This window comes from Oratosquilla oratoria, chromosome 11 (genome assembly GCF_046742065.1).
Source record: "Oratosquilla oratoria isolate Oo_2021 chromosome 11, ASM4674206v1, whole genome shotgun sequence".
NCBI lineage: Eukaryota > Metazoa > Arthropoda > Malacostraca > Stomatopoda > Squillidae > Oratosquilla > Oratosquilla oratoria.
Genome location: NC_134787.1, coordinates 23,231,328 through 23,257,582, shown reverse-complemented (window position 1 = coordinate 23,257,582; position 26,255 = coordinate 23,231,328). Strand labels below are relative to the sequence as shown.

The 26,255-nt window shown below is 40.5% G+C and overlaps 2 protein-coding genes across 9 annotated transcripts in view; one reads left to right on the top strand and one right to left on the bottom strand.

Annotated features, from left to right (window-relative positions):
* The window catches only part of eIF3i (eukaryotic translation initiation factor 3 subunit i), a 12,563-nt gene extending 390 nt beyond the window's left edge, over positions 1-12,173 (top strand). Inside the window, exons 2-5 of the mRNA XM_076192463.1 lie at positions 6,290-6,516; positions 9,387-9,559; positions 10,962-11,101; positions 11,671-12,173. Of these exons, the coding sequence (XP_076048578.1) occupies positions 6,290-6,516; positions 9,387-9,559; positions 10,962-11,101; positions 11,671-12,117 (987 nt within the window). The 3' untranslated portion in view covers positions 12,118-12,173. The remainder of the gene's footprint in view (positions 1-6,289; positions 6,517-9,386; positions 9,560-10,961; positions 11,102-11,670) is intronic.
* A 4,133-nt stretch (positions 12,174-16,306) lies between these two features.
* Aldh-III (Aldehyde dehydrogenase type III) overlaps positions 16,307-26,255 on the bottom strand; it is a 61,948-nt gene continuing 51,999 nt past the window's right edge. For 7 of the 8 annotated variants that reach the window (XR_012966859.1, XR_012966856.1, XR_012966855.1 and 4 more), the window contains 4 exons: positions 24,933-25,068; positions 24,178-24,328; positions 18,669-18,785; positions 16,307-18,528 (listed from right to left, as the gene is read on the bottom strand). Coding sequence is in view for 1 of the 8 variants with exons in the window: in XM_076192461.1 (XP_076048576.1) it covers positions 18,505-18,528; positions 24,178-24,328; positions 24,933-25,068 (311 nt within the window). In the remaining 7 variants the exon portion in view is untranslated. The remainder of the gene's footprint in view (positions 18,529-18,668; positions 18,786-24,177; positions 24,329-24,932; positions 25,069-26,255) is intronic. The other variant, XM_076192461.1, reaches the window with a different exon arrangement.

Below are 26,255 nucleotides of genomic sequence, written 5' to 3'. Positions count from 1 at the left end.
ATAATTTACTAGGCAAGAAAAGTATGAAATGAAACCATTTTTTTTTAACTGATTCGATGTGTTATGAAAATGGAAAAGTAATTTTAATACTCTACTCTGCTAGTGAATAGAAAATTAGTGAGAAGGACAACATAAGGGAGCATGGCATGCAGCCCAATGAATTAACCCTTAAAGAGCATTTCGACAACATTACTAACAAAGACTGCGAAACAGCAGTCGGTCTGGATTTTTTTTAAGTACCCGGTATTTTCAGAACTGGGCAACATTCAGCACAAACAATGAAACATAGTGATAGGCACCTAATCCTCTGGAAGTAGCTCGTGCCCTTGAAACTTGAATATGCCTGTCATTTATTGCCACCAAACTTGTCAGTGTGACAATGATGAATGAACAAACAAATTCAAGTGTTCACTTGAAATACTGAAGGTCAATTTATAGTTTCACCCAACCATAGAATTTGATATGTGTCTTATGTGTTTCTGGTGAGAAGTGTTGTGATATGAATGATGGTGTACATCATTTCCGTCGCAAATGCGTACTTTTTAGGTAATTAAGTATTGAAGTTATGCACTTGTGCCTACATCTCCCAAATTATCTGGGGGGACGTGTGGGAAATCGGGGTTTTTGAGTGGGGGAGACTAATAAATGGAGTAATGCACATTGCCAAACAGGTGTAAAATGAAGAAGACTAAAGAAACCCATAAAAAAACAAAAATATCCCATATCAGCGGGTACTGCGTGTGGGGCCATGTTTGTTGACTAACGATTGTAAGTATTTGTGAGTAGAATAGTTCAGCCGCTCGCGCAAGACTTGGTAACTGTAAACTAACCTAACAGAGGTAACATTAGTTTACGGTTAGGAAGTCTTGCGTGGCTGGAGTGGACTTCGCTAAGTGTAACAGATCTAGCGAGACTTTTTTGAGTCGTTGGTAAAAACAAAGATGGCTACGGCTGGTTTTTGTTCATTTTATACCTGTTTTGGAACGCACATTACTCCATTCATTAGTCTTCCCCACCCAAAAACCCCGATTTCACACACGTCCCCCCAGATTGTTCGGGAGATGTATGCAAAAGTGCATAACTTCAATACTTAATTACTTCAAAAGTACGCACTTGCGACGGAATTTATGTACACCATCGTTCATATCACATTTCTCACCAGAAACACATAAGCCACATATCAAATTCTACGGTTGGGTGAAACTATAAATTGTCTCTAAATATTGTAACATCAAGAATACTAAACTAGACCAAAAATTTTGGATATTATTTTAGTTCTGCACAACTATGTGATATAGCATTAGAAAATTAAATATTAATTTTGTAAATTATAATACATGAACGTAATATGTGATTTTCTTGGAGGAAATAAAAAAAAATATACCTTGCTACAAGCAAATATATTAACAAACGAAGTCGTTAACATAGGATCGGGATGCCATCTTTTTGTTTGTCAAGTGTTTGTCATCTGCCTGTTCCAGTTGAAATGTCAGTTACATGATGGACATCACTTTGTGCACCGACTGTTCTCCCACTCCAGGTGATGTTAACAAGCAGTGTTATAAAGACTACAAGGCTTCTCTGTTAATTGTCCAAAATGTAATAAACTGTGGGTTTCATGAAGATCAGCATATGTAGGTGTCATGACGATGATGACAACAATCTGGATGACTGTTGAATTACAGGTGCCAATTTACTAAATACAGGTTAGATTAGACGAATTTATCATCCTTTCATTTCATCGATGTTGGCATGACTTTATTAGTTACGAAATCTGTTTTAGCAACTCTTTTGTTTGCAAAGAAAATTACATATTACCTTGATGTGTTATAATTTACAAAATTTATCATTTTCTATTGCTATATCAAGTATTTGTGCACAACTAAAATTTTACTAAATTTTGTATCTTTATGTGATACAGTGCAAAAGAGAGTGGTATATGTAAATTTTTAGAAGTGCACACCTACACAATGTAGCAATAGAAAATCAATTATTAATTTTATAAATCATTATACATCAACGTAATATGTGGTTTTCTTTGTGGAAATTAACAAAAAAGTTACTAAAACCAAATTTACTAACGAACAAAGTTGCGGCGGATGAATGATACACCATGTTTGTTTTGATAGATGCCGAGATCGAAGAAATAAAAGGATGATAAATTCGTCTCTTATAACTGAACCTATATTCTAGTAATTCGGTACCTCAAAGATCATCCGGGTCGTCATCGTGGATGCTGATGGCCTGATTATTATTGCACCACAGGCAAATAACAGACAATGGCAGAACTCCATGTTCTCTCACGAAGTCCAAGGAAGCCCTGTTGTCTTTGTTACAGCACTTATTAACATCACCTAGAGTTGGAGAAAATCTATTCCACAATGTGAAAGCCATTGTCTAACAGACAGTGACTGGACTGGACAGACAACATGTCATCTCAACTGTATCTTAGTGGCTTTGTTCATTTGATTTCCTTGTAGCCATGTTTTTTTTATTATTTCTACCAAGAAAATCGCATATGTTTATGTTTTGATCAATTCTGAGGTCGGAGAAGAGAATGACAACCCAGATGACCTCTAGAATTACAGGTACTGCATTAATAAATGCAGGTTAGGTAGGTTGGTTAGGTTAGAATATATAGATTTATCATACTTTAATTTCTTTAGCCTCCTACCAAAACAAAAATGGCATCTCAAGCAACCTTTCTATTATTAATTTCTGCCATGAATTATAATAGTGATGTACAGACGCTCCTCTACTTACGTTCATTCGTTTTACGTTTTTTCGATTTTACGTTTGAACTGACTGTAAAAAAAAAATTGAGTGAATTTTTTAGTTTAGCGCGCTCTCCGTAGTTCAAACGATACTTACGCATGACGCTGCATCCATTGTTTACATTGCACAAACGACAGACTGAAAGTGCCTTGCCTCATCCTCCTCCTCCTCCACCACCATCTCAATTTATGTTGCTTGAATTTAATTTATTTGAAATTAATGTTATTACTTTACAATGTTGTGTATAATTAATGATTTAGGGGTGTTTTGTAAGATACGGTAATAGAATTTATGGATGTATAGTACAGTAACAACTTACGTTCATTTTCAACTTGCGTTTGGCCATTCGGAACGTAACTAAAACATTAGTCGAGGAGCGTCTGTATTATAATTTACAAAATTATTTCATTTTTTATTGCTATATTGCATAGGTTTGCACTTCTAAAAATTTACTGAATCCAGTACTTGACCAGGTGTAGTACTGAAGTCTTAAGGAGAGATTTGGACAAGTTCCTGGAAGGGGTCCCAGATGATCTGGACAAAGTATATAATTGGGCTGAGATTAAACAAAATGCAATTCACTGGTAGCAAATTCCAATACATCAACTTTCAATGCAAGAAAGAGACCAGTCAGTAGAACTACCATGACCCCTACCCACCCATCACATAGCACACTCAGATGAACACACAAAAGCTACAGCAAGAGCATACTACTCAAGTATCTTTAACCTCTTCAATATGAGTCGTATACTCATGCGCATTGCAGGGTGCCAGATGTACGATGATTCGATGATGCATCACAATGTGTATGTTATAAGATTTAAAGTTACAGCTGTAATACTATAGGGTCTAACAGATAAATCCGTACAAACTTTTAAGAGGTTTTAAGCACTTAAAAAGTAACATATGGCAATTCTGATTGTTTCCAGATACTTCCATTTGTCTAATAATTTAGCCAGTTGTATACTAGCACCGGTGCAATAAACATTAAGCAATGGAACAAGCCAAACGTTCAGCCATATGCGAACTTCGTCGCACAGGTCACACTCTTAGTGCCATAATAAGGATGCTAAAATACTCCAGACAAACTGTTTACGATGTTTGTAAACGTTTTGATGAGACCGGCGAAGACCAACGAGCTGCTCACAAGCCCAGAAGGGGCAGAATTCTAACACCTCGCTTTTTAGCTGGTCTCAAGAGAAGTGTCAATGCAAATCCAGCCTTACCATTATCGACATTGGCAAAGAAGAGAGGTGTCAGCACAATGACAATTCACAGAGCATTAAAGAAATTGGGATTAACCTCATTCTCACAAGGAAAAAGACATCTTTTGACACGAAAAATGAAAGAAATCCGCTTGACCAGGTGCCAAAAGCTGTTGAACTGGATGAAGTCGAATGACTCGGTCATCAAATTTTTTTCCGACGGGAAGATTTTCACGGTTGATGCGACTTTCAATAAGCGGAATGATCGCTGGATAGCCCCCTCATCCTCAGAGGTTCAACACAAGACAACGACAAAGAAACCAGCAAGTGTCATGGTGCTCTGTGTGGTGTCAACTGAGGGGGACGTCTTCACTCACTTCTTCAACAACAAGGAGAAAGTCAATGCCGTTGTCTATTGCAAAGTTCTAGAAGAGAAAATAATACCCTGGATGAAAGATAAGGCTAGTGGCAACCAGTTTGTCTTCCAACAAGACTCAGCTCCAGCCCACACAGCGAAGAGGACCACCAACCTTCTCGAAGGGTCAAATGTGCAGTTCTGGAACAAAGAGTTGTGGCCCTCAAATTCGCCAGACCTAAACCCTTTAGATTATTATTTTTGGGCGCGAATTGAGGCCAAGGCATGTGACAAGCCACACAGAAGTATAACAACCCTGAAGACAGACATCAAGAAGGCTGTGGGTTCATTATCAAAGTCTGAGATCATCAACGCTGTATCCAAGTTTCGTAAACGCGTTGAAAGCGTCATAACAGCTGAAGGTGGTTACATTGAATGAAATCATTGTTCTTATTGCCTTTTCTAAATATACTGAAAATTTCATAACTCTGTTTATTATAACCCGAGATATTAATCTTAAAACATGTGATAAGAAGTTGTACGGATTTATCTGTTAGACCCTGTAGTTCTCTTTCAACCTGAATGTTGATGACCACAGAAAATGCAGTCAAGCCTGTTCACAGAATATGGGGGTCACCCAACTACAACCATCAAATAAATATAACCATGTTCCCAATACCAACATCCTTGTATATCTGCTCACGCTTCGTGACACTGATATCAACATAATTGTATGCTAAGGGTTAATAACTTACCACCTGCACTACACCACATATCTATACAAAAATCTATTCACACTCAGATTATAGAACAAACACTCCAAAACATCTACAAGAAAAGGAAGGACCAAACTAGCATGATTGCATTCAGGTCTCAACACAACTAATTGGACCACCTCATCTCCATGTACCTTAGGCAGAATGGAAGATACAGTGGTAGTTCCTGTACTTGAGGACAATAGTCTGAACTTACAAGAGATCACTATGCATAACTAAGAGAATGCCAACTCTGAATAGCCCTGGCTGCAGAAACAAGAGACCATAGATACATCAGTCCCAAGGAAGACCCTGAACATTTCATCATACACTGCTATACACTAGCTATACCCAGACAACCATATGATATTTCTTCCTTGAATAGTTTGTACCAATCCAGTGATAGCTGGGAGCTGTGGGTCTCCTGCAAAAGCACCTTGGGCAATGGATTGATTAATTTATAGTATTAAGATTTCCTTGGAACACATGGATGACAAAATAAGGACTCCCAAACCAAATACTGAACTCCATCAAAACCATAGAAAAATCACTTCCAAAGGAAATGAGAACCATGTTAGCATGACTGTATTTGGGTCACCATCCAGCACTAACAACACAGAATAGGTCCATAGAAATGATCTGCTCAATCACTTCACCTCAGGTGAAGGTGAGGAATATACATTAGGAGACACGTACAAGAGGGATTTTTGGGTTCTAGTGAGCCCTGACCTTGAATCCAGGAAACAGTGCATTAGCACTAAGAATAGAGCTAACAGAGCATTAAGTTTCATTGCTAGGACTGTTATGAATAAAAGTATGCTCTGTTAAATATTTAAGGGGATGAAGAAGGGGTCACCATTTAATGAAGTGGGGTAAACCAGCTCCAGTTGTCAATCTGGCCCTGCATGACCTGAGCACTGTGACAGGGTACAGGGGTGAGACCCTTCATCCATGAGTTACTGATGCATGTTAAAAGAGTATTTTGTGAATGAAATAGGTGTGCGTTTTGATTCAGCCACCCCCTTCAAAGACAGGAAAGGTCCACAGTATATGTTAGGAGATCTCAAAGAAAAATAGATTGGCTATGACATTGAGACAGTAATTATCTACAGTGATATTGGTAGCCTGGGTCTTGTAACTACATAATGAATACAGAGATTGTATGATGATGTTTATGCAATTATTTTTCTCCTTTGCAGAAGCCGTTGATGTTGCAAGGCCATGAGCGTTCCATTACACAAATCAAGTTCAACAGAGATGGAGACTTGCTCTTTTCATCTTCCAAAGATCCCAAACCCAATGCATGGTACTCCATCAATGGAGAAAGACTTGGTACCTTTGATGGACACACTGGTACTGTTTGGTCCATTGATGTTAAATGGGATAGCACACGCTTTGTGTCAGGTGCAGCTGACCAAACCCTCAGGTACTCTTTTTTTTTCATTTAAATAGGAAAAGTAGAGGATGAAATTGAAACAGCTATTAGAAGATAGGCCAATGTCTAGGGTAGTTTTTGTGGAGTTCAGGACTGGGTACAGGGGTCTTTCTCAGAGTGCTTGCTTTGCAATCATGGTGAATGTTCTTTTTTATGGACAAGATAGTTTACAAAAGTAGGTGAACCTTGTCTAAAATTGAGAGCCCTAACATGATCAGACTGACTTCACTTTGTTGTGAGTAATTGAAAAATAATAGTGACAGTGGGTGGAGGCAGTAAGAAATGAAATGTATATTGGTGGGTACAAAACAGCCAGAGTGCATGAAAAGGTATGATAGTGAGGAATTGATCCTTCAACAACCTGAGGATCACTGTATGCCTTCAACACAACCATTGTTTGTCCCAGAGTTGGGGTAGTTGTGGAAATAGATGGATGAGTGTATTCACTGTATGTAGTTGCAATATACAGGAATGGTGCAATACTCATGGAGCCCTGGCCCTTGCTTTCCAGTTATCATACCCAGCTTAAAATTCATGTATGGCTCTAACTTTGGGTATATTACCTTAGAAAATGGGTAAAGTTCCAAAGAGATAATAAGCTATGAGGTGGTATGTAATTTAAAAGAATGGATGGAAATAGATATCCTTGAAAGATTAAGGGGGTACGCGACACCTGGGGGGGTGAATTTGGTCAAGATATGGCATTTTTCAAAACTGTGTTCAAAATGTTCGTATACCACTTAGAAATAAATCCCGACAAATAATTTTCCAGCCGCGCGCAATTTAAAGGTCCTGGATGAGGATTAAAGGGACAGATTTAAAGGCGCAACCCACACTAGAATTTGGCGTGCCACTTAGTACCTTCAGGCGCAGCGAATAACGTTGAAATTTGATTGAATTTACACTCGCCCAGTGTATCAACGGCCAATACGATTGTGGAGGGGAAGGGAGGAAGGTGGAGGGAGAATATTTCGCCAACTTTGTGCGAAACTAAGCGTTAGTTACCGGCTAACTCTGAAAAGGGAAGTACGCATGTCTCATGAGCTCTCATTGCAATCTATTACTTTAGCTAGTACATATTACTCTTTAGTACAGTCATCATGGGTAGCAAAAAGAACAAAAGAACATCACAATGACAAAAAACAGCAGTTAAAGATGGCAAGCAGTCAAAGACGACTAAAGATATCACCACCTCTCACTCCACCACCGCCCTCACCTGCACCTCTGTGACGGTGACAGAGGTAAAGGACAACATTAGACTAAACAATTCAAAGAGGAAGATTAAATCCAAAGAAGAAAGCAAGAGGAAAAAGATCAAGGCTATACAGGAAGAAGAAAGAAGAAGGGACATCATATGATGCTGGAGGGGGTGCCCTACCAACATAGATTGGCGAGGGGAATCTGATGAGGAAAGAGAAGGTGCCCACTACTGGAAAATAAACCTCTTTCCAATGATTTAGATACCCTGAAGACCCCCAGCAGAGAGGTTTCATATGAAGAAACCGCCAAAGGTGCAAAAAAGCAAATTATATGATGTTGTCGTCTGTGCGTCGTCACTACTGTGACATACTTATACTTTAGTTTTTCAGTATTTAAAGTACTTATAATTAAAATATGTTGATAATTTTTACTGTACTTACTTATTATATAATAAGAATTAAGCCATGAAAAAATCAGTCAAATTGGTGAAACTATAAGCAAGTTACAGATATATTCATATTTCAAGTTGCCATATCTCCGTTCGATATTTTTCTACTTTTTTTTAATCATAAAAAATCTAATATACATTAGATTTGAATGAAACTTACAGGGAATATTACTTTTAGTAATTGCTAGGGCCGATCGTTCGAATATTTTGAATAGAATGAAAGAGTTCGGAGTAATAATGGAAACAAGAGCAAAAAAATTGTATTTTTCACGATTTTTGCCAGACATTAAAATTGAAATGCCTGTATGCAAAAGTATAAAGGAAATTGTTCAATTACTCAATGACCGGCCCTAGGTGTGCCTACTGACTAATCATAGCCAAAATATAAAACAAATTGGTCCACGTATTATGGTGCTGTGCACTTTTAAATGTTGCTACTGGTATACGTACATGTGTACATGTGTACATATGTACATGTGTACATACATCATTCTGCTTCACCTAAAATGTAAGCAATATGGATACCTATTTACCTGAGAAGTTTCAGCTCTTTACTCTAAATATTTTAGAAAATGACCTCCAGGTGTCGCGTACCCCCTTAATAACTTAAATTATTGGTGTTAGGAGTAGAAGAGGTGTGGAAAGCTGAGATGGAAGGAGTAAACATGAGGCAACTAAGGATGAGGTGGGTGGATAGGGTGTTGATGGATGATGGGAGAAGATGGAAGATAGAGGTGAATGGAAAATGGTTGTGATGCATGAAAGGGAGTGGGTGGGGGGATGAGGGAGTGGGTGTGAAAAATAATTTGACGCAGCCCAATGGAATTTCTTCCCATTTTCTATTTTTCTGCATGATGGGACAGAGGGGGCCTCGCTGTGGATGTGCTGTGTCTTGTGACAATGCTTCTGACCCAGGGTAGTGGACAGGATGCAGGGATGACCCATCATCCAGGAGGAGCCAAGATAAGAGGGAGCAAGGGGGGTGAATGTGAGTTGAGTATGTGGGTATGGAATGGGTGAGAGTGGGTTTTATGCCTTGGTTTTTTGGCTACCTCCCTTCTAGGGGAGAAATAGCCTTTGGTATGGATATATGTATATGTTTATTTATTATTATATATATATATATATATATATATATTTAGCTTTTCTTCCTTTCATTCATATGTCTTCTTCAAGTATGTATGACTTATATGTTGCCTTGATTCCATGACAGAATATGGGATGTTCTGACTGGTACGACAGTTTCCCGGGTGGACACAAAGACGTCAGTCAGAGGTGTAGCTTTTTCCTATTCTGGCAACTTGATTGCATGCACCACCGACAATATCATGGGCCATAATTCTGAACTGAATATTCTGGACAGCCGAACACAAGGAGATGGGAAGTGTAAGTACAAGTTCGATGCTCATACAATGTATTTGTATCATGCATGGGATGAGATTTTTATTTAATAGAGGAGTAGATTTGCACTTGACAGTCAGTCAGAGGCTGCACCTCTTCTGGCTGTGGTTGAGATACTTCAGGGCTACATGGTTACATGTTAATAGAGAGGTGAGGCTACTTTGGTATACATGTAAGTGTTGTCTGTTGCATAGATACAGGAATATCTCACTATACAACCGAGTTGTGTTCCCAGCTGACTGATCACAATGCAAAAGTTTGTATATCGAGGTAGGTTTTACATGTAAATAATAGGGGGGTTGTGTTCATGGAGTGTATGTAGGGATGAAATGGGTGGGAGTGTTTTTATGCCTTTCCCTTTTTGGCTACCTCCCTTGTAAGGGGGAAAAAGCCTTGGTATATGTATGTATGTATGTACTTTATTGCACTTGGTCATATAGTGAAGTATTCCTGTACCACATTACAAATAATTAGATCAGTCAATCCTTTGCCCATGGTGTGTCTTGCAGGAGACCTGTGGCTCTTAGGTAAGCAGTCACAGCCTACAGGCAGGACCACAGGTCACTCAGAAAAGAAATGTTGTTGTCCAGGGATTGTGACAGCATGGAGGAGTTCTTCAGAAAAGAAGACTAGTTAATTTTACTTAGTGTAGTAGAACCTCCATTCTCAACCACAATCTGTTCTAGAAAACTGTTCCAGAACCAATTTTACAAAGGAAATTTACAAGTCTGCTGGATGTAGCTTTATCAGGGTGATGTTTGTCTGCAAAATTTTGGATTTTGTCACATTTTCTATTTTCTCTATTTGATTGGTCAAGAACCAATATCTTAGTCAACCACAGGAGCAAAATATTCTTATTTTTTGGTCAAAAACATATTTGTTCATCTTGCGAGACATTCAAGAACAGAGGTTCTACTGTATATGACATTTTGAGACATTCCTCATCTTCAGATTTTGAATTGTAAAAGTCTTGTAATTTAACACCAGAGGATGAGGTGATATAGTATACAATGTGATTTTGAGACATTCCTCATCTTCAGATTTTGAATTGTAAAAGTCTTGTAATTTAACACCAGAGGATGAGGCATGGGTCCCGGAACATAATGTGATATAGTATACAAAATAAATAGTAATTTTTCTTCTCTGAAGAACTTAGTGCATGCTGCGCTTACCTGATTCCCAAAGGAAACTGATCAGAAACATCAAGAAAGCATGCAAGAAGCTTGACAATACATTACTATCCATCACTTAATTAAATTTGCATTAGAGAGAATCTGCCTAGATACACATGTTTGTGTGTGTGTGTGGTTGTAGATTTCAGCTAAAGAAGATCCACAATTTTCTTTTGAGTTGCCTACCTGTAATCTTAAAATGATCTTTGTTTCAGGTGATCCCATCATGAGTGTGCAGCATAGCTCTAAAACAGTGAAAGCTCTTTCTGTCCTGTGGGGACCTTTGGATGAATATATCATCACAGGTCAGGAGGACGGCACCATCATCAAGTGGGACGTGAGGACTGGCAAGGAGGTAAGACGCCTTTCCTCTATCCTTCTTATTCTTCTTCTTCTTATTATTATTCATATTCTTATTCTTATTCTTTTTCTTCTTTGTCTTCTCCTCCTCCTCCTCACCTCTCCATTCCTCCCTCTATCCACTTCTCTCTCTCTCCACTCCCCCCTCTATCCTCGTCTCTCTCTCCACTCAATCCTCATCTCTCTCCTTTCCTCCCTCTCATCACTGTTTCTTCTCTCCTCTCTTCTTTCTGTCCTCTCTCCTGTTCATTGCAATTATAAAATTAACTAGATGGATGGGGGACAAAATTTTAAGTTTGAAGAGGGACAAGAAACTTGTCTGGAAATGGGTGAATAAAGTAAGCTATGGAAGAATGAGCGTATGGTTAATGATAAGAATGTAAAACAGTTAGAAGAGGAAACTGAGGTTGTGGAAAGATGGATTATGAACAGATTTAGGCTTCAGAGCTGTGAAGTGCAAGAATTTAAAATTAATGTAATGCATTGCATTTCTGAAACTTGTAAAACAATAATCACTTGATAAGGGAAGTTACAAGATTACTCGTGGAAATTTTTTCCTTTCAGCTGTTTTGTGCATCAGACCACACCAAACAAATTAATGACATGCAGCTCAGTCATGATGGAACCATGTTGATTACTGCAAGCAAAGATACAACAGCACGATTATACGATCTGGAAACGCTTGAACAGTTGAAAATGTACAAGACAGATCGGCCAGTTAATTCTGCAGCCATCACCCCACTGGTGGACAGCTACCCTCATGTTGTTCTTGGTGGTGGTCAGGAAGCCATGGATGTGACAACCACTGCAGCAAGAGTGGGCAAATTCGATGCCAGATTCTTCCATCTGGTCTTTGAAGAAGAATTTGGTCGTGTGAAGGGTCACTTTGGTCCAATCAATTCCTTAGCTTTTCATCCAAATGGTCGGGGTTATGCCAGTGGAGGAGAAGATGGTTTTGTCAGAGTACATGTTTTTGATGATTCTTATTATCAATTTAAGTTTGATTATTAAAGGTAGTAATCTTGGGGGTGGGGAAAAGGAAAATTAATAAAGATGATTTTGTGTTCTTGGTTTGTATTTATCATATCCTCTTGTTATTTGTTATGGAACCAATGTGCAGATTGGAAGAAATATTAGAGCTGGTTGATCTGTTGGTCATGAGAATGGATGAGAGTAGGTATACTTAAGGACTCTTGAATCAGTGGTACTCAGTAAATGAGATGAATCTTACTCAGCTGCCAAGCTGGCCCAGTTTGTTTACTTCATCCTTGAGCCTCTGCTGGTCTCTTCTCTTATGGTTTCCGGGGGGGGGCACTGTGCACCAGGGTGGTATGATGCATCTGGTATGTAAGCTTTAGAGTTAAGTTGCACGATTAAGGCTAGCTAGCAATGTAAGCTGAAAGCAGGGGACAGAAGCAAGCTTGCAACTTAACTCTAAGGCTTACATACCACATGCATCATACCACCCTGGTGCACAGTGTATTTCAGCCTCTGAGAAAGCAAATAAAATTCTAGGACTGATTGCGCGATCTTTTGATTTCAAAAGTACATCACTCCTTAACAAGCTATATAAATCGTTAGTTCGTCCACATTTGGAATATGCTGTTTCCATATGGTCACCGAATCTCATTAAAGACATTGACAGATTGGAAAGAGTACAACGGCAAGCTACAAAACTGATTCCAAATATCAAAAATAAATCATACGAAAATCGACTAAAACATATGAATCTGTCTTCCCTAAAAAAGCGTAGACTCAGAGGTGACTTGATACAGGTCTTTAAAATTCTAAAGGGAATTGACAACATCAAAAGTGACAAAATTTTTACATTGAATGAGAATCAGACAAGAAACAATGGTCTCAAACTGTCCGGAAATAGATTCAATTTGGAAGTAGGTAGAAACAACTTTGCCAACCGTGTAGTTAATGAATGGAATAAACTTCCTGCACAGGTAGTGCAATGTAGTTCAGTTAAAAGCTTTAAGAATCATTTAGATAAATACCTAAGTAAGATGCTGTAATGATTATAATTTATCTTATATTATTTGTTTTTGTTTTGTTATCATTTGTTTGTCTGATTTTGATTTATTATTAGTTATGTCAATTTATTATTATTTACTATTTACCTGTTTATTATTTAACTATACCTATGCATTTATTCATGTATTTTATTTGTTATTTACATTATCATAGTTTTTATTTATTTATTTATTATGATTTTTTTTTCGCATCCGACCTAGATATGGATCAAAAGGTCTCCTGTCGGCATGCTCCGCCTTTGTAATCCTTTGTAATCATTGCTGCCCATTTGAAACCAGTCTTGCTGAGGATGGTTCATTGTATACCTTCTGGAAAGACCTCCTTGAACCAGCTGTCATATCTATGGCATGGGGTTTATTGTAAAGGCTATTTTGATAAAGGATCTCCCAAATTCCCCATTAGGTGTATCTGAGCAGATAATGACCTGGCATATTTCTCTTAGCAAAAAAACAATAGGCAACCCGATCAGTGTATATGCCCCAACATTACCTACAGATGAGGTAACCAAGGACAGTTTCTACAGCTAGCCCTTAATGATTTTGCTTAACATCCATGCTTCCAATAAAATAATCCTCATGGGAGGCCTAAATACCAGAATTAGCAAAGACCAGCATTCCTAGAGCGGAGTCAGTTGTGATGGTATCTGAAACTCCAAGTCAAATGGTCTCCCAACTATTGATGCTGATCAGAACACAATCTTCCCATAACCAACAAGTTTCAGCTCCGTACAATGCACTAAACAACCTGGATGCTCCCATGATCCCACCACTGGCATCTCTTATACTACATAATTGTACATTATAAAGTACTCGTCACCAGATCAAAGTGTGGTGTGGGAGCATCAACTGATCACCACTTGGTTTTTAATAAACTCAACATCAACATTCAACTGTATGGCAGGGAAAGACCTTCCACACCCAAATTAATTGTAGATCTACTTCATGACCATAGCATCTATGGCACTTACCAGCAAATCCTTCTCAAAGACTACCCAGTTGGAGGACCACCACCTGTCTCAGACCAAACAACCAAATGGAAGGAGACTGCAGACATCAAAAGATTACAAAGGAACATGCCAACAGGAGACCTTTTGGTCCATAACTAGGTCTGCTACAAATTTTTTTTTATAATGATATGGTTTAATGCCACAAACTCCTCCCATCAGAAGGCTAGGACGGTGCCCCTTACAGAGGAATTCAATGAACCATGCCCTTGGTTCAACTTCGCCCGTGGCAGGATTCGAACTGCCATCCCCTCTACCTTTGCCAGGATTCGAACTGCCATCCCCTCGACCTTTGCCACAAGTAACAATGCCCTAACAAGCTCATTCTTGATTGTTGGGAACATGGTGACATTTCCTAATCCTAGAAAGATTCAAATATCATTGCCATCTACAAACAAAAAGGGGACAAGCTATCTGCAACAACAGCCATGAAATGTCCCTTCTAGCCACTGCTGGTAAATTCTTACCCAGTGTGATGCTCTCAAGGCACTAAAAGTAAACCGTCAACAGTTCTCTCAGAATTACAGTGGGTATTTCAGAGAAAAAGACACACCACTGATATGACATTTGTCATGAAACAGCTGCAGGAGAAATGCCAAGAGCAGTGTAGAGATTTCCATGCTGCTTTTATCAACCTAACAAAAGCATTTGATATGGTAAATCGTAGCATGCTCTAGAATGCCCTAAAGAAGATTGTATGCTCACCAAAATTTATCAAAATCTTAAGATCTTTTCGTGATGGAATGTTTGCAAGGGTTGTCAGCACTGGGGACCAGTCTGACCCATTTCTAGTACCAATAGGGCCAAAGGAAGGGTATGTCCTCGCACCCATTCTATTTAACTCCTTGCTTCAGTGATGAAATTAGCCTACCACAAAACAAATGCACCAGAGGATAGTATCTCCATCTATAGGCTAGAACCTATAAAATGTATGCAGAATCCAAGCCAAAACTTAACTACAACAATAACAGACCTACAGTATCCCGACACCACTGTCCTAGTCATCCATACTCAAGTTGGACTACAAAACAGCCTCAATGCCATAGCAGAAACATACTCCAAGGCTGGTCTCATGGTCAATTGCACCAAAATGGAGGTCATGCAACAACATACTGCAGGTAACAATCCTGTGTCCCTTTATGTTCATGATACAGAACCACAGTGCACAACACTCCTGAGTTAATTTAATTGGGCACAAAACTCACCCACGACATTGACCTCACACCAGAAATGCACAGAAGGATAGTATTTCTCTGCCTCCTTTGAGAAACTCACAAAGGGTTTTCCTTAACCACAATCTCACACTGAACCAAACTGGCCATGTTCAGTATTGTATGCTTCTCAATCCTATATGGATGCGAGGCCTGGACTTCATACAAGACATCAAAATGCTAGAATCATTTTATTCAATCTCTCCAAAGAATCATTGTTCTCTGCTGGTGGCATAAAGTTCCTGTGCCAAGCTGATGGCCCCTTCCTGTGTGATCAGTGTGGCCAGGGCAGTGTCTCACACATTGGATTGTCAAGCCATCTGCAGGCCCACCAGAGGACTGGTGTGACCCTTCATACTGTGACCTTCTTTACTTTTTTTGGAATGTCTCCTTTGGGGCTGCATTGAAAAGGATGCCTAGTCCTATCCCTGTCCCATTATTGTCGCCTTATACAACTCAAGTGGAAATACTTGGTGGCAGTTTTCTTTTCCCTCACCACAGGGTTTGGCAAAATGAGAAAATGAAAATTCAGAGAAATGGTACAAGTATGAGAGTTGGGGGGGGACAGCATAACGGTGGGACAGTTGCACTATAATAAAGTATTATTTCTCTATAAATAGAAATTTCCTTTACCACAGACAAAATGATGTATGTGATTCTTAGTTGGAAGAATTAATTTATTGTTAGTGGAAGAGATGGTGACTGAATATATTGTCAATCTGTTACTTCCTCACACTTTGCATAATCCAAGGGCACCACTTGGAAATGGTGAGGTATTTGGTTACCTTTGAAATCCTTTTTTGAGGTCTTGCTCCCTCATTTTAAGTAGGAGATAGGATTTAATGATCAGCAGCATTCATAGTAGGTAGGAAAAAATTAACCCCCACCTCATGATGTGTGTATTGGGTTGATCACAACATGAGAGGAATTTCACAATGAAAAGACATTTTTAGGAACTCGCTTTATTCAAAGATATATATATATAAACTACATTATTTTTCAGTATACATCTACAATAATCATGCAAAAATAGAATATCCCACTTTTATTACTCTTAATGCAGAACAAGAAAAGATTATCACTGTAGGCCAAGCTTTATAATGACCATGGAAGGTGCATTATCCTTAAAAATAATAATTAGGTAAAACTTTCAACAATGGTCACCTCACAGTAAAACTATGCTTGCTTGTTATACTATTTCTATCATCATCAAAAGTATCTAGTCTCCACTCTAAAAATTTAAGTTAATGAATAAAACCATGTAGTTACAACTGGAATAGGAATTAAGATGAAAGGGTAACAAATGGATGATAGATAGGAGAGGGGTGGGTCAAGTCCAAGCTCCCTACCTCCCTTATAAGGGGGTTGTGGTTGTTGTTACTGTTGTTCCATAGACTGTTGCCAAGCAGTCCCGTCTTCCTGAGGAATGACATGGCTGGAATGGGGTTTTCCACATATCCCTTACAGAGTTTATATTGTGTTGTTGGCATGCATACTTGTGTACTTGTGTCTTCCTTGTGTTACAAGGGGGTAGAAGCATTTTGTATATAGGTAGCTTTCTCTTTTGTCTCCTTCCACAGTATTCCATTCATCTGTCATGAATCCAGTTAATCCATACCTACCGTATTTTTCGGACCATAAGGCGCACCCGTAATTTGCTATTCCCCGTCCTTACAAAAGGCGCACCTGGTCTCGTCATCGGATAATCATGCATATGTGAGTGCATTCAGAACTGAACACTTTCGTTGTTGAATGAGAAAAATCGGTTGGGATTTAGCAAAATTACAAAAATAAATATATTTTTTTATTTTGGTCAGTGAAATCAGACCACCTCCATGGACGGTCTGCCCTGCTAATACCCCTAAAAAACAACATAAACACGTTACGGGAATTGTGGGGAATAACACCAACATTAGCAGTTTTATTCCTGGAATTCTCTATTCACTTAAAAGATTACAAATTAAAGTAAATTTTTAGTTTCAACCATGGGCGCAATATAGCAATAGAAAATTAATTATTAATTTTGTAAATTATAATGCATCAACGTAATATGCAATTTTGTGAGCGAAAATAAAAAATAAAAAAGGTGCTTAAACAGATTTCGTAAGTAACGAAGTCGAGTCGGACGAATGGTACGCCATGTTTGTTATGATAGAGGCCGACGTCGAAGAAATGAAAGGATGATAAATTCATCTAACCTAACCTGTGTTTAATAAATTATTACCTGCAAATTAAATGTCATCCGGATCGTCCTCGTTGTCGTCGTCGTGAGAGACGTTGGCGGGCTTTTCAACCACTCTCTCAGCTTGCGGGGTATACAAAGTTATTGCAGCTTGAAGGAATGCATGTATCTCTGCTCCATAACATTCCTTCAAGAAAATATACCTGGCGAGGTACTGTCGGAACTACCAAGACAACAAGATGGCGTCCCGATCCTATGCTACCGACTTCGTTCATTAGCATATTTGCTTGTAGCAAGGTATTTTTTTTTTTTTTTCCGCCCACAAAATTGCATATTACGTTGATACATTTTAATTTACAAAATTAATAATTAATTTGCTATTGCTATATTGCGCCCATGGTCGAAACTAAAAAAATAACCAAATGACTACAGTCTGAGTGGAGCAAGACTAGACCAATGCAAAATGGCTGTCTGTGTTGTGGATGCTATCATGTCATAGCCATGATAGTGTGAATGAATGCGGTGGCATGGACTCGAAAACTGTCAAAGTTTTCGCAATTTTCTTGTCAAGATACATACATCTTGGTTATAACTTTTGCTAGGACTATGCACTGTCGCCGTTGGCAGGCTAGCAACGAAACGTGTCAAAATAGTACGTAACTGTCTGAGGCATTTTTTTGCACTGAAGCCACACATAAGGCGCACCTCACGATAAGGTGCACCACCTGATTTTGGCCGATTTTAAGGATTTTGCCCACACCTTATGGTCCGAAAAATACGGTATACCAAAAGTCCCTTTACTCTCTATAAGGGGGGTATGGCCTTTTCTTGAAACACACTTGTGCAATTTAAAAACTAGTCACAGGTAGCAATTGATATTTTTAAGATTAATTCTAAATTTCATTGTCTTCTACCAAACAAAAAGAGCTCAAACATATTTTTGTAGAGGTTTCACATGTCACCTAATCATCATCTTGTCCAACAGCCTGCAAAGATAAGAATATATTAGTATAATTAGTGTTCATGAAAGGTGTTGTAATTTTTTCTGTATCCTGTATATTATAAAAACATTTATTTATAGACAAATTTATTTATCTATTTCTGCTATGCTAGGAAGCAGACTCACTCAATGCAACAAACAGGACCTTCAAATTGGGTTGTATTTATGTACGAGGGCTTTCTAACTTTCCCAACATTAACACTCCCCATTCACTCTTCTAAGAAATGACTTATGTACTTCTCTCTGATAAAGAAATTAACAAGTCACATTACAGAAATTAGAAAATACTTTGGACAAAAAGACACATTAAAAATGATAATCACAAGTACATTTCAACACAACAGGTTTATATACATTTCCATTTCAATCATACAGACAATTTACAAAAAAACATTGCACCTCCAGATGAGAGGGAGAGAAGGAAGGAAAGAATACCATTTCCCTCCCACTCCCTTTCTCTCTTGCCCCCTCTCTCCCAGCCATTCACTCTCTCCTCCTTCCCACCCAGGGAGAAAGGGAGGGGGAGAGTGGGTGGAAGGGAAAAAGAGGGAGGGTAAGAGAAAATTAAGATAAGGAGTGAGAGATATAGGGAGTGGGTGGGAGGGAATCACTCTTCCTCCTCACACTACCTCCCACCCAAGGAGAGGGCAGGGGGAGAGGGAGTGGGTGGGAGGGTGGTAGGGCAGGGGGAGAGGGAGTGGGTGGGAGGGTGGGGGGAAGCAGGAGTGGGTGGTAAGGCAGGGAAGTGGGTGGTGAGAGAGGGAGAAAATACCTCTTCTCCTCCTACCCATTCCCTCCCTCCCTCCCTCCCAAACAGGTAGCGAAGAGAGGGGGGTCAGAGAGAAAGGGGAGAGTGGGTGGGAGGGGGTGGGGTATTTTCTTTCCCCCCCTCTCCTTCACCCACCCAAGGAGAGAGGTAGGGCAGGTGGAACTATAATGGAAGACTGCATTATACACAATCATGCACGCAAACAACACAACATACACTCTATAAAGGATTTGTGGGAAAACCCAGTTTCGGCTGTGGCCTTCCTTGGGGAGACGGGACTGCTCGGACAGACAGACTAGGGAACGACAACAACAACAACAACCACTTCTCCTCTCTCCTCCTCCCTTTCTCTCACCCCCCCCCTACTCTCTCCTATGCTTACTCCCTCCCACCTAGGGAGGGAGTGGGCATAGATAAAGGGGAGAATGAGTGGGTGGGGGAAATGGGGTGGGCAGTGAGAAAGAGAGGGAGGAGAGGAAGGGGTGCAAATACCTTTTCCCCTCCCTTTCTCTCATGCCCACTCCCTCCCACCCAGGGAGAGGAGGAAATAACTCTTTCCCTCCCACTTCCCCCTTTCACCCCAACTCTCCCATACTCACTCCCACCCACTCAGGGAGAGAAGAAATAAATACCTCTTCCCCTCCCACTCCCTCCCTTTCTCTCACCCCAATCTCCTTCTCCCATGCCCACTCCTACCCATTCCCTCTACTTTTCCCTCCAACCCAGGTAGAGGGTGGGAAGGTGGGGAAATGAGATAGAAGGGGAGATGGAAAGTATGAGAGGGAGGGAGTGGGAAGGAATACCTCTCCCTTTCTCTCCCCCTCATTCTCCCTCCCACCCATGGAGAGAGGGAATAAATACCTATTCCCCTCCCTTTATCACATACCCCCATCTCCCTTTCCCATCCATTCCCTCCCTCTCTCCTTCACCCACCCAGGGAGAGAGCAAGGGAGGAAATACCTCTTCCCCTCCCTCCCTCTCCCACGGAGAAAGAGGGTAGAAGGGGGTGAGAGATGGTGCTGGGTTGAAATACCTCTCTCCCCATCCCTACTCTTTTTCTCTCTCTCTCCCTTGCCCACTCCTTCCCACCCAGGGAGAGAGGGTGAGGAAGGGAAGGAGGGAATACCTCTCCCCCTCCCATGCCCACTCTTCATTCTCTCTCTCCTTCTCCCTCCCACCGAGAGGGAGTAGGAGGAAGGGAGGTAGGGAAACCTCTTCTCCCTCCCTTTCTTTCCCACTCCCTCTTCCCCCCCTCCCCTTCTTCCTTGGGTAGGAGGGAGGAATAGGAGTAGTGGCCATAGTAGAGGAAGAGAAGGGAGTGAGTGAGAGGGGAAGAGGTAATTTCTCCATCTCTCCTTTTCTTTCCCACTCCCTCTCCCCCACCCCATCCCCTTCCTCCTTGGGTAGGAAGGAGGAGTAGGAGGTAGTGGGTATGGTAGAGGAAGAGAAAGGGGGGGAGGGAGAAATTACCTCTTCCCCTCTCTCCCTCTACCTCCTACTCCCTCCCAACCAGGGAGGAAAGAGGGAGTGGATGGGAAGAAGGGAGGGAGAGAGGGAGTGGGCATGGGCATAGATGTCCACACCATCACACCTGTATTTGATCTACTCTATCCAAGATGTATCTTACAGAATCCTTCTATGTAATCGATTATGGTACCACAGTACCTAAAACTTATGGTACCACAGTACCTAAAACTTTTCTATTGACCTATGCAGACAGATGATGGGGGAAAGTGTGATGTTATGTTCCACATTGCACAGATTTTCTCTGTTATTCATTTGCCAGCTGACAGCACTCAAATCGCACTTACATCAACATGAGACAACACAAAACAAAACATTGATTATAACTGGTGCACTAAAACATAGATACATATACCAAAGGCTTTTTCCCCCTTACATGGGAGGTAGTCAAAAAACAAAAGCATAAAAAACACTCCCACCCATTCCATTTCTAACATGCTCCACTACCCTCCACCCTCTTCCCTCCCTCTTATCTTGGCACCTCCTGGATGATGGGTCATCCCTGCATCTTGCCAAGTGTCCTGGGTCAGAAGCAGTGTTGCAAGACACAGCACATCCACAGCAAGGCTGCTTCATTGAATTGGTTCCATCCCCTCGTGCAAAAAAGGAGAAGACGGAGAGAAATCCCTTCAGGCTGTCTCAATTTATTTCTCACACATACTTCCTCTCCTAATCCTCTCAATCAAGATCCTCCCATAAGCCTTCCCAACTACCCTTAACAAGCTGATCCCTCTGAAACTAATACACTCACACTTGTCCACTTTTCCCTTGTAAAGTGGAACTATACAGGCACTCCTCCAGTTCTGGCACTCTATCCTCTCTTAAACAAACACTAAACAACCTCACCAGCTAGTCCACCATCACTGTCCCTCCTTTTTTCAGACATTCTGCATGACATTCATCCAACCCAGGTGCTTTATCTGCTCTTATGATCTTTACTCCCTTCACTTCATCTTTCCTTATTTCTCCTCTATTTTCCTCACTCATCACTGTCATTTTCTTAGTGCTTCCCACTGCGACTACCTTTCCCTCCCTATCCTCCACATTTAGCAACTCCCTAAAACAATCTGCCCATTTTCTTTTACTGCCTTTTCTTCCCCTTCGCAGCCCGAAGGGATTTCTCCCCGTCCTCGCCTTATATGCAAAGGGGGACGGAGAGGGGGGTTCGCCGATTAAATGAAGCGGCCTTGCTGTGGATGTACTGTGTCTTGCGACACTGCTTCTGACCCAGGGCGGTGGGCAGGGTGCAGGGATGACCCGTCATCCAGGAGGTGCTCAGATGAGAGGGAGGGTGGGAGGGGTGTGGAGTGTATTTAGGGATGAAATGGGTGGGAGTGTTTTTATGCCTTTCCCTTTTTGGCTACCTCCCTTGGAAGGGGGAAAAAGCCTTGGTATATGTATGTATGTATGTATGCCTTTTCTTCCATTATTGTCTTTCCATCTGCACCTTTTACATTTTTTCTCTGCTTGATTCACCTCCTCTTCCTCTCTTAATTTCTTTCCAAAACACTTTTTTATTACATACATACATATACCATAGGCTTTTCCCCTTTACAAGTGGATGTGCTATGTCTTGAGTCACTGCTACTGACCCAGGGCAGTGGACAAGATGCAGGGATGACCCGTCATCCAGGAGGTGCCAAGATAAGAGAGAGGGTGGAGGGGAGTGGAGTGTATTCAGGGATGGAATGGGTGGGAATGATTTTATGCCTTTTCCTTTTTGGCTACCTCCCTTGTAAGGGGGAAAAATCCTTGGTATATGTATGTATGTATGTACTCTTACCCCATTTCACATCTGCTCTCCTCTTTGCCTCCTTTATCTTATGCTTTACTTCTCTTTTCTTTGTAAAAGGTTCCATATGATTCCCTCGCACTAAAACGGTCCCGAAAAAATTCTTGAGTCCGACCCCTGGAGCAGCACATGAGCATGAGAGACAGTTCAACCTTTTCACTTATCACAAATAGAACCTGCTAAACACAATAAAACACTCCATCCCATAATTGTTTTAGCAGATTTGCCTCATTCTTTCTCACACCATAAGACCTGTGGCCTCCAGGGAACAGGCAAAAGCCTCCAGGCAGGACCATAAGTAACTTAGAGAAGAAATACTGTATTGATACTGCAAGAGAAAATAGGAGCAATGGATTGAACAGCTGATTCTTCTTTTTCCTTCTCAATTAACATGCTATCTGCAGCAATTCTCTGCACCTTTCCCTTTACTTCCCTCACATTTACTTCCCTCACCATCTTCTTTTGGACACCACTACATAGTCTGTTAATCCCCACCCACCACCCTTGTCCCTATATACCACTTGTTTCTCTTCTTAAACACTGTTTTCTATCATTTCCCTTTCAATACCAAACTCAGTTGTAGTTCCTTCCTGCCATTCCATACCTCCCTACTGTTTCATCTATCTACTCTTGGATTAAGATCACCCAACACAACTACATTTACCTTTCTACACACTCATTTAAATTGGTTCAAAATGACCCCCTCACTCACTTTTCTCATTAACCAGGTCATATGAACTCACAAATTCTATCTTCATCTCAATTTTACTTTCATTGACATACTTCAAGACATTTCTCTCCACTCCATCGCCCATTTTTCTATCTTGTCACTTACCAGCAATGCTACTCATTCCTTTCCTCCCTCACCCCTACTGACACCCTACCCATTACACTACCAATTCAAATGCACCCTTTTCAGTTTCTTTTCAATGCTAATATGCCCATCTCTCTTCTCACATACTACCAATCTTCCCTTTTACTCTCATCTCTACATGCATTTAATGACCCACTTACTAGGGTTCTGGTGTGTCTTTCTCCCAGACCCTCTTACACCTCCACTTTCTGCCGGGGAAAAATAGAATGGGAGATCCCCAATCTCCTCATTTTGTCTCATTTAGTAATTTTCTACGACACACATGGGAACACAGTGGTAACTCCCTCCCCCTCCCATCACCACCACCACAGGAAGACTTTGAGTCACAGAAAAGATAAAGAATAGGTTCAAGAGGGCATAATAAAGAAAGGACAGCAGTATTATAACATCTCATCATTCCTCTAACAAAGACAAATGATGTGTGGCTCTGGTCTGTAGGGGCACCCCAAAACAGTCTCTATAGTATTGACTGCATGGTGACATGCAGTCACTACCTCAATATGGGAAAAAAATTGTAAATTTAAATCTATATATATAACTCATTTATTTGACATATATACAATCATGCAATCTGATGTCTATGATGTATGACCAAATTATTGAACAACTGTGAAATCAAAGAACTACTGAGTAATTCCATTGTTCTTACAGCATGCATGTTCCTTTTTAACTTTACCTTTGCAATCTCTTTGGCAGCAAATACTGATGCAATACCCAGTCCAAATGTTATAACGTAGGGTAGGAATTTGAGACTGGGCATCCAATACTCCCTAAGCATGTTCGATAAGAAAGTAGTCTTTGACTCGCTGTATGGTGGGTAGCGGTACCTTTAACAAAAACAGATAAGTATATAAACAATATTAATACATTAGTTCTGTCTATATATAAAAAAAAAGGCCTCTTCACCCTTATAAAGGAGATATATCCCACATCCAACACCCTTTTATCTTAGTTCTTTGAGGATCAGGGGATATCCCTGACCCACCCACTGCCCAGGTCAGAGGCAATGCAACAGGGCAGAATACCATTGGGCCATATATGACCTCTGAGCTTTCATCCAGAATCCAGGAAGGTAATAGCTATTGATCATGAGTCCAACATGTGATCCAAAACTGGTGAATCATCTCCACAACACAGCCCTGAGTCAAAGTTGGTTTACCCCTACAACTTCATTATATGGTAACCCTCCCTCCTTGTCCACTCATGAGTAATTGGAGAAGACAAGGAGAAATCCCTTTGGGCTGCAACAATTAATCTCCCTTTCACAAACATTATCCACTCATACCTATCTCTTGTCCACTCCCTTCCCTGTTTAACAGACATTCCCCACACATGCACCACCAAACTTAAGATAATAATGATAAAAAAGGAAAACCAATAAAAACATACACTGTACTATTAATTCTATCTGCAACAAATAAAATCACTTACGATCCTATATAGTCAGCAATCTTGTTGTAATTCCTCACAAGGCATGATTTTCGATGAGTGAAGGTGTCATATGAAGCTTTGCCATGGTAAGCTCCCATTCCACTCTGACCAACACCGCCAAATGGAAGCCCATGTACTGTTGGCCAGAAACCATCATGAGACAACTTGTTTACAGAAGATGCACACTAGTTATGTTTGTTCAAAAATTTTCTTCAACAAATAAAAGAAACAAGTACAAGTTTCTCTCTGAAATTTTAAAAATTTGAAATTGTGCATTATATCAACTAAACATGCTTAAGAGCCAAGAAAAGATAGAAAAAAAATAGTCTTGTGTAAAAAAAAAAAAAAAAAGTCCATACCTACACTATGAAATACAATCTCTACTACCCATGCATTAAAGCAGGCAAACAGAATTAGTTCATGCTATAACACAAATGAAGATGTCCTAAATATGAATAATATTTACAAGGTGGTAGGAGTAATAGTAGTAGTAGTATATACATATACCATGGGCTTTGTCCCCCTTACAAGGGAGGTAGCCAAAGTCAAAAGGTATAATTCCACTCCCACCCATTTCATCCTCACCCACTCCACTCCCATTAACCATCCCTCCCTCCCTCTTTTCTTGGCTCCTCCTGGATGATGGGTCATCTCTGCATCTCACCCACTGCCCTGGGTCAGATGCAATGCAGCAAGACACAGCACATCCACAAGACCACTTCATTTGATCGGCAACCCCCCCTCTCCATCCCCTCATGCAGAAAAAGGGGAAACCCTTTGGGCTGCATCAAAATATCATTCACACATAACCATTCCCTAACTACCCAGCCCCCACCCATTCCCATGCATCACAGCATCATCTATACACAACCATTTTCCACTCACCCCTATCTTCTGTTTTCTCCCTTCCTTCCTAAACAGACATCTCCCTCTTTCTCAATGCCCCTTTTACACCATCATCCCATATCCTCGGTTGCCTCCTCCTGTTCACTTCATCCACCTCTTACCTTCCATACTTCTTTTACTAATCTTTCTTCACTCCTTCTTTTCATGTGTCCAAACCACCCCAATACTCTTTCATCAACCCTAGCTCCCAACTTCTTTTCCACCCCCACTCTCCTCCTCACCTCATTTTTCTATCCAGCCCTATCTTGTCTTCTCCCTTCCTTCCTCAACAGACATACCCCCCTTTCTCGATGCCCCTTTTATCCCCCATCCATCTCATCCTCGGTAGCCCCCTCATGTTCACACCAACACCTGCCTTCCATGGTTCTTTTACAAATCTTTCTTCACTAATTCTTTCCGCGTGTCCAAACCATCCCA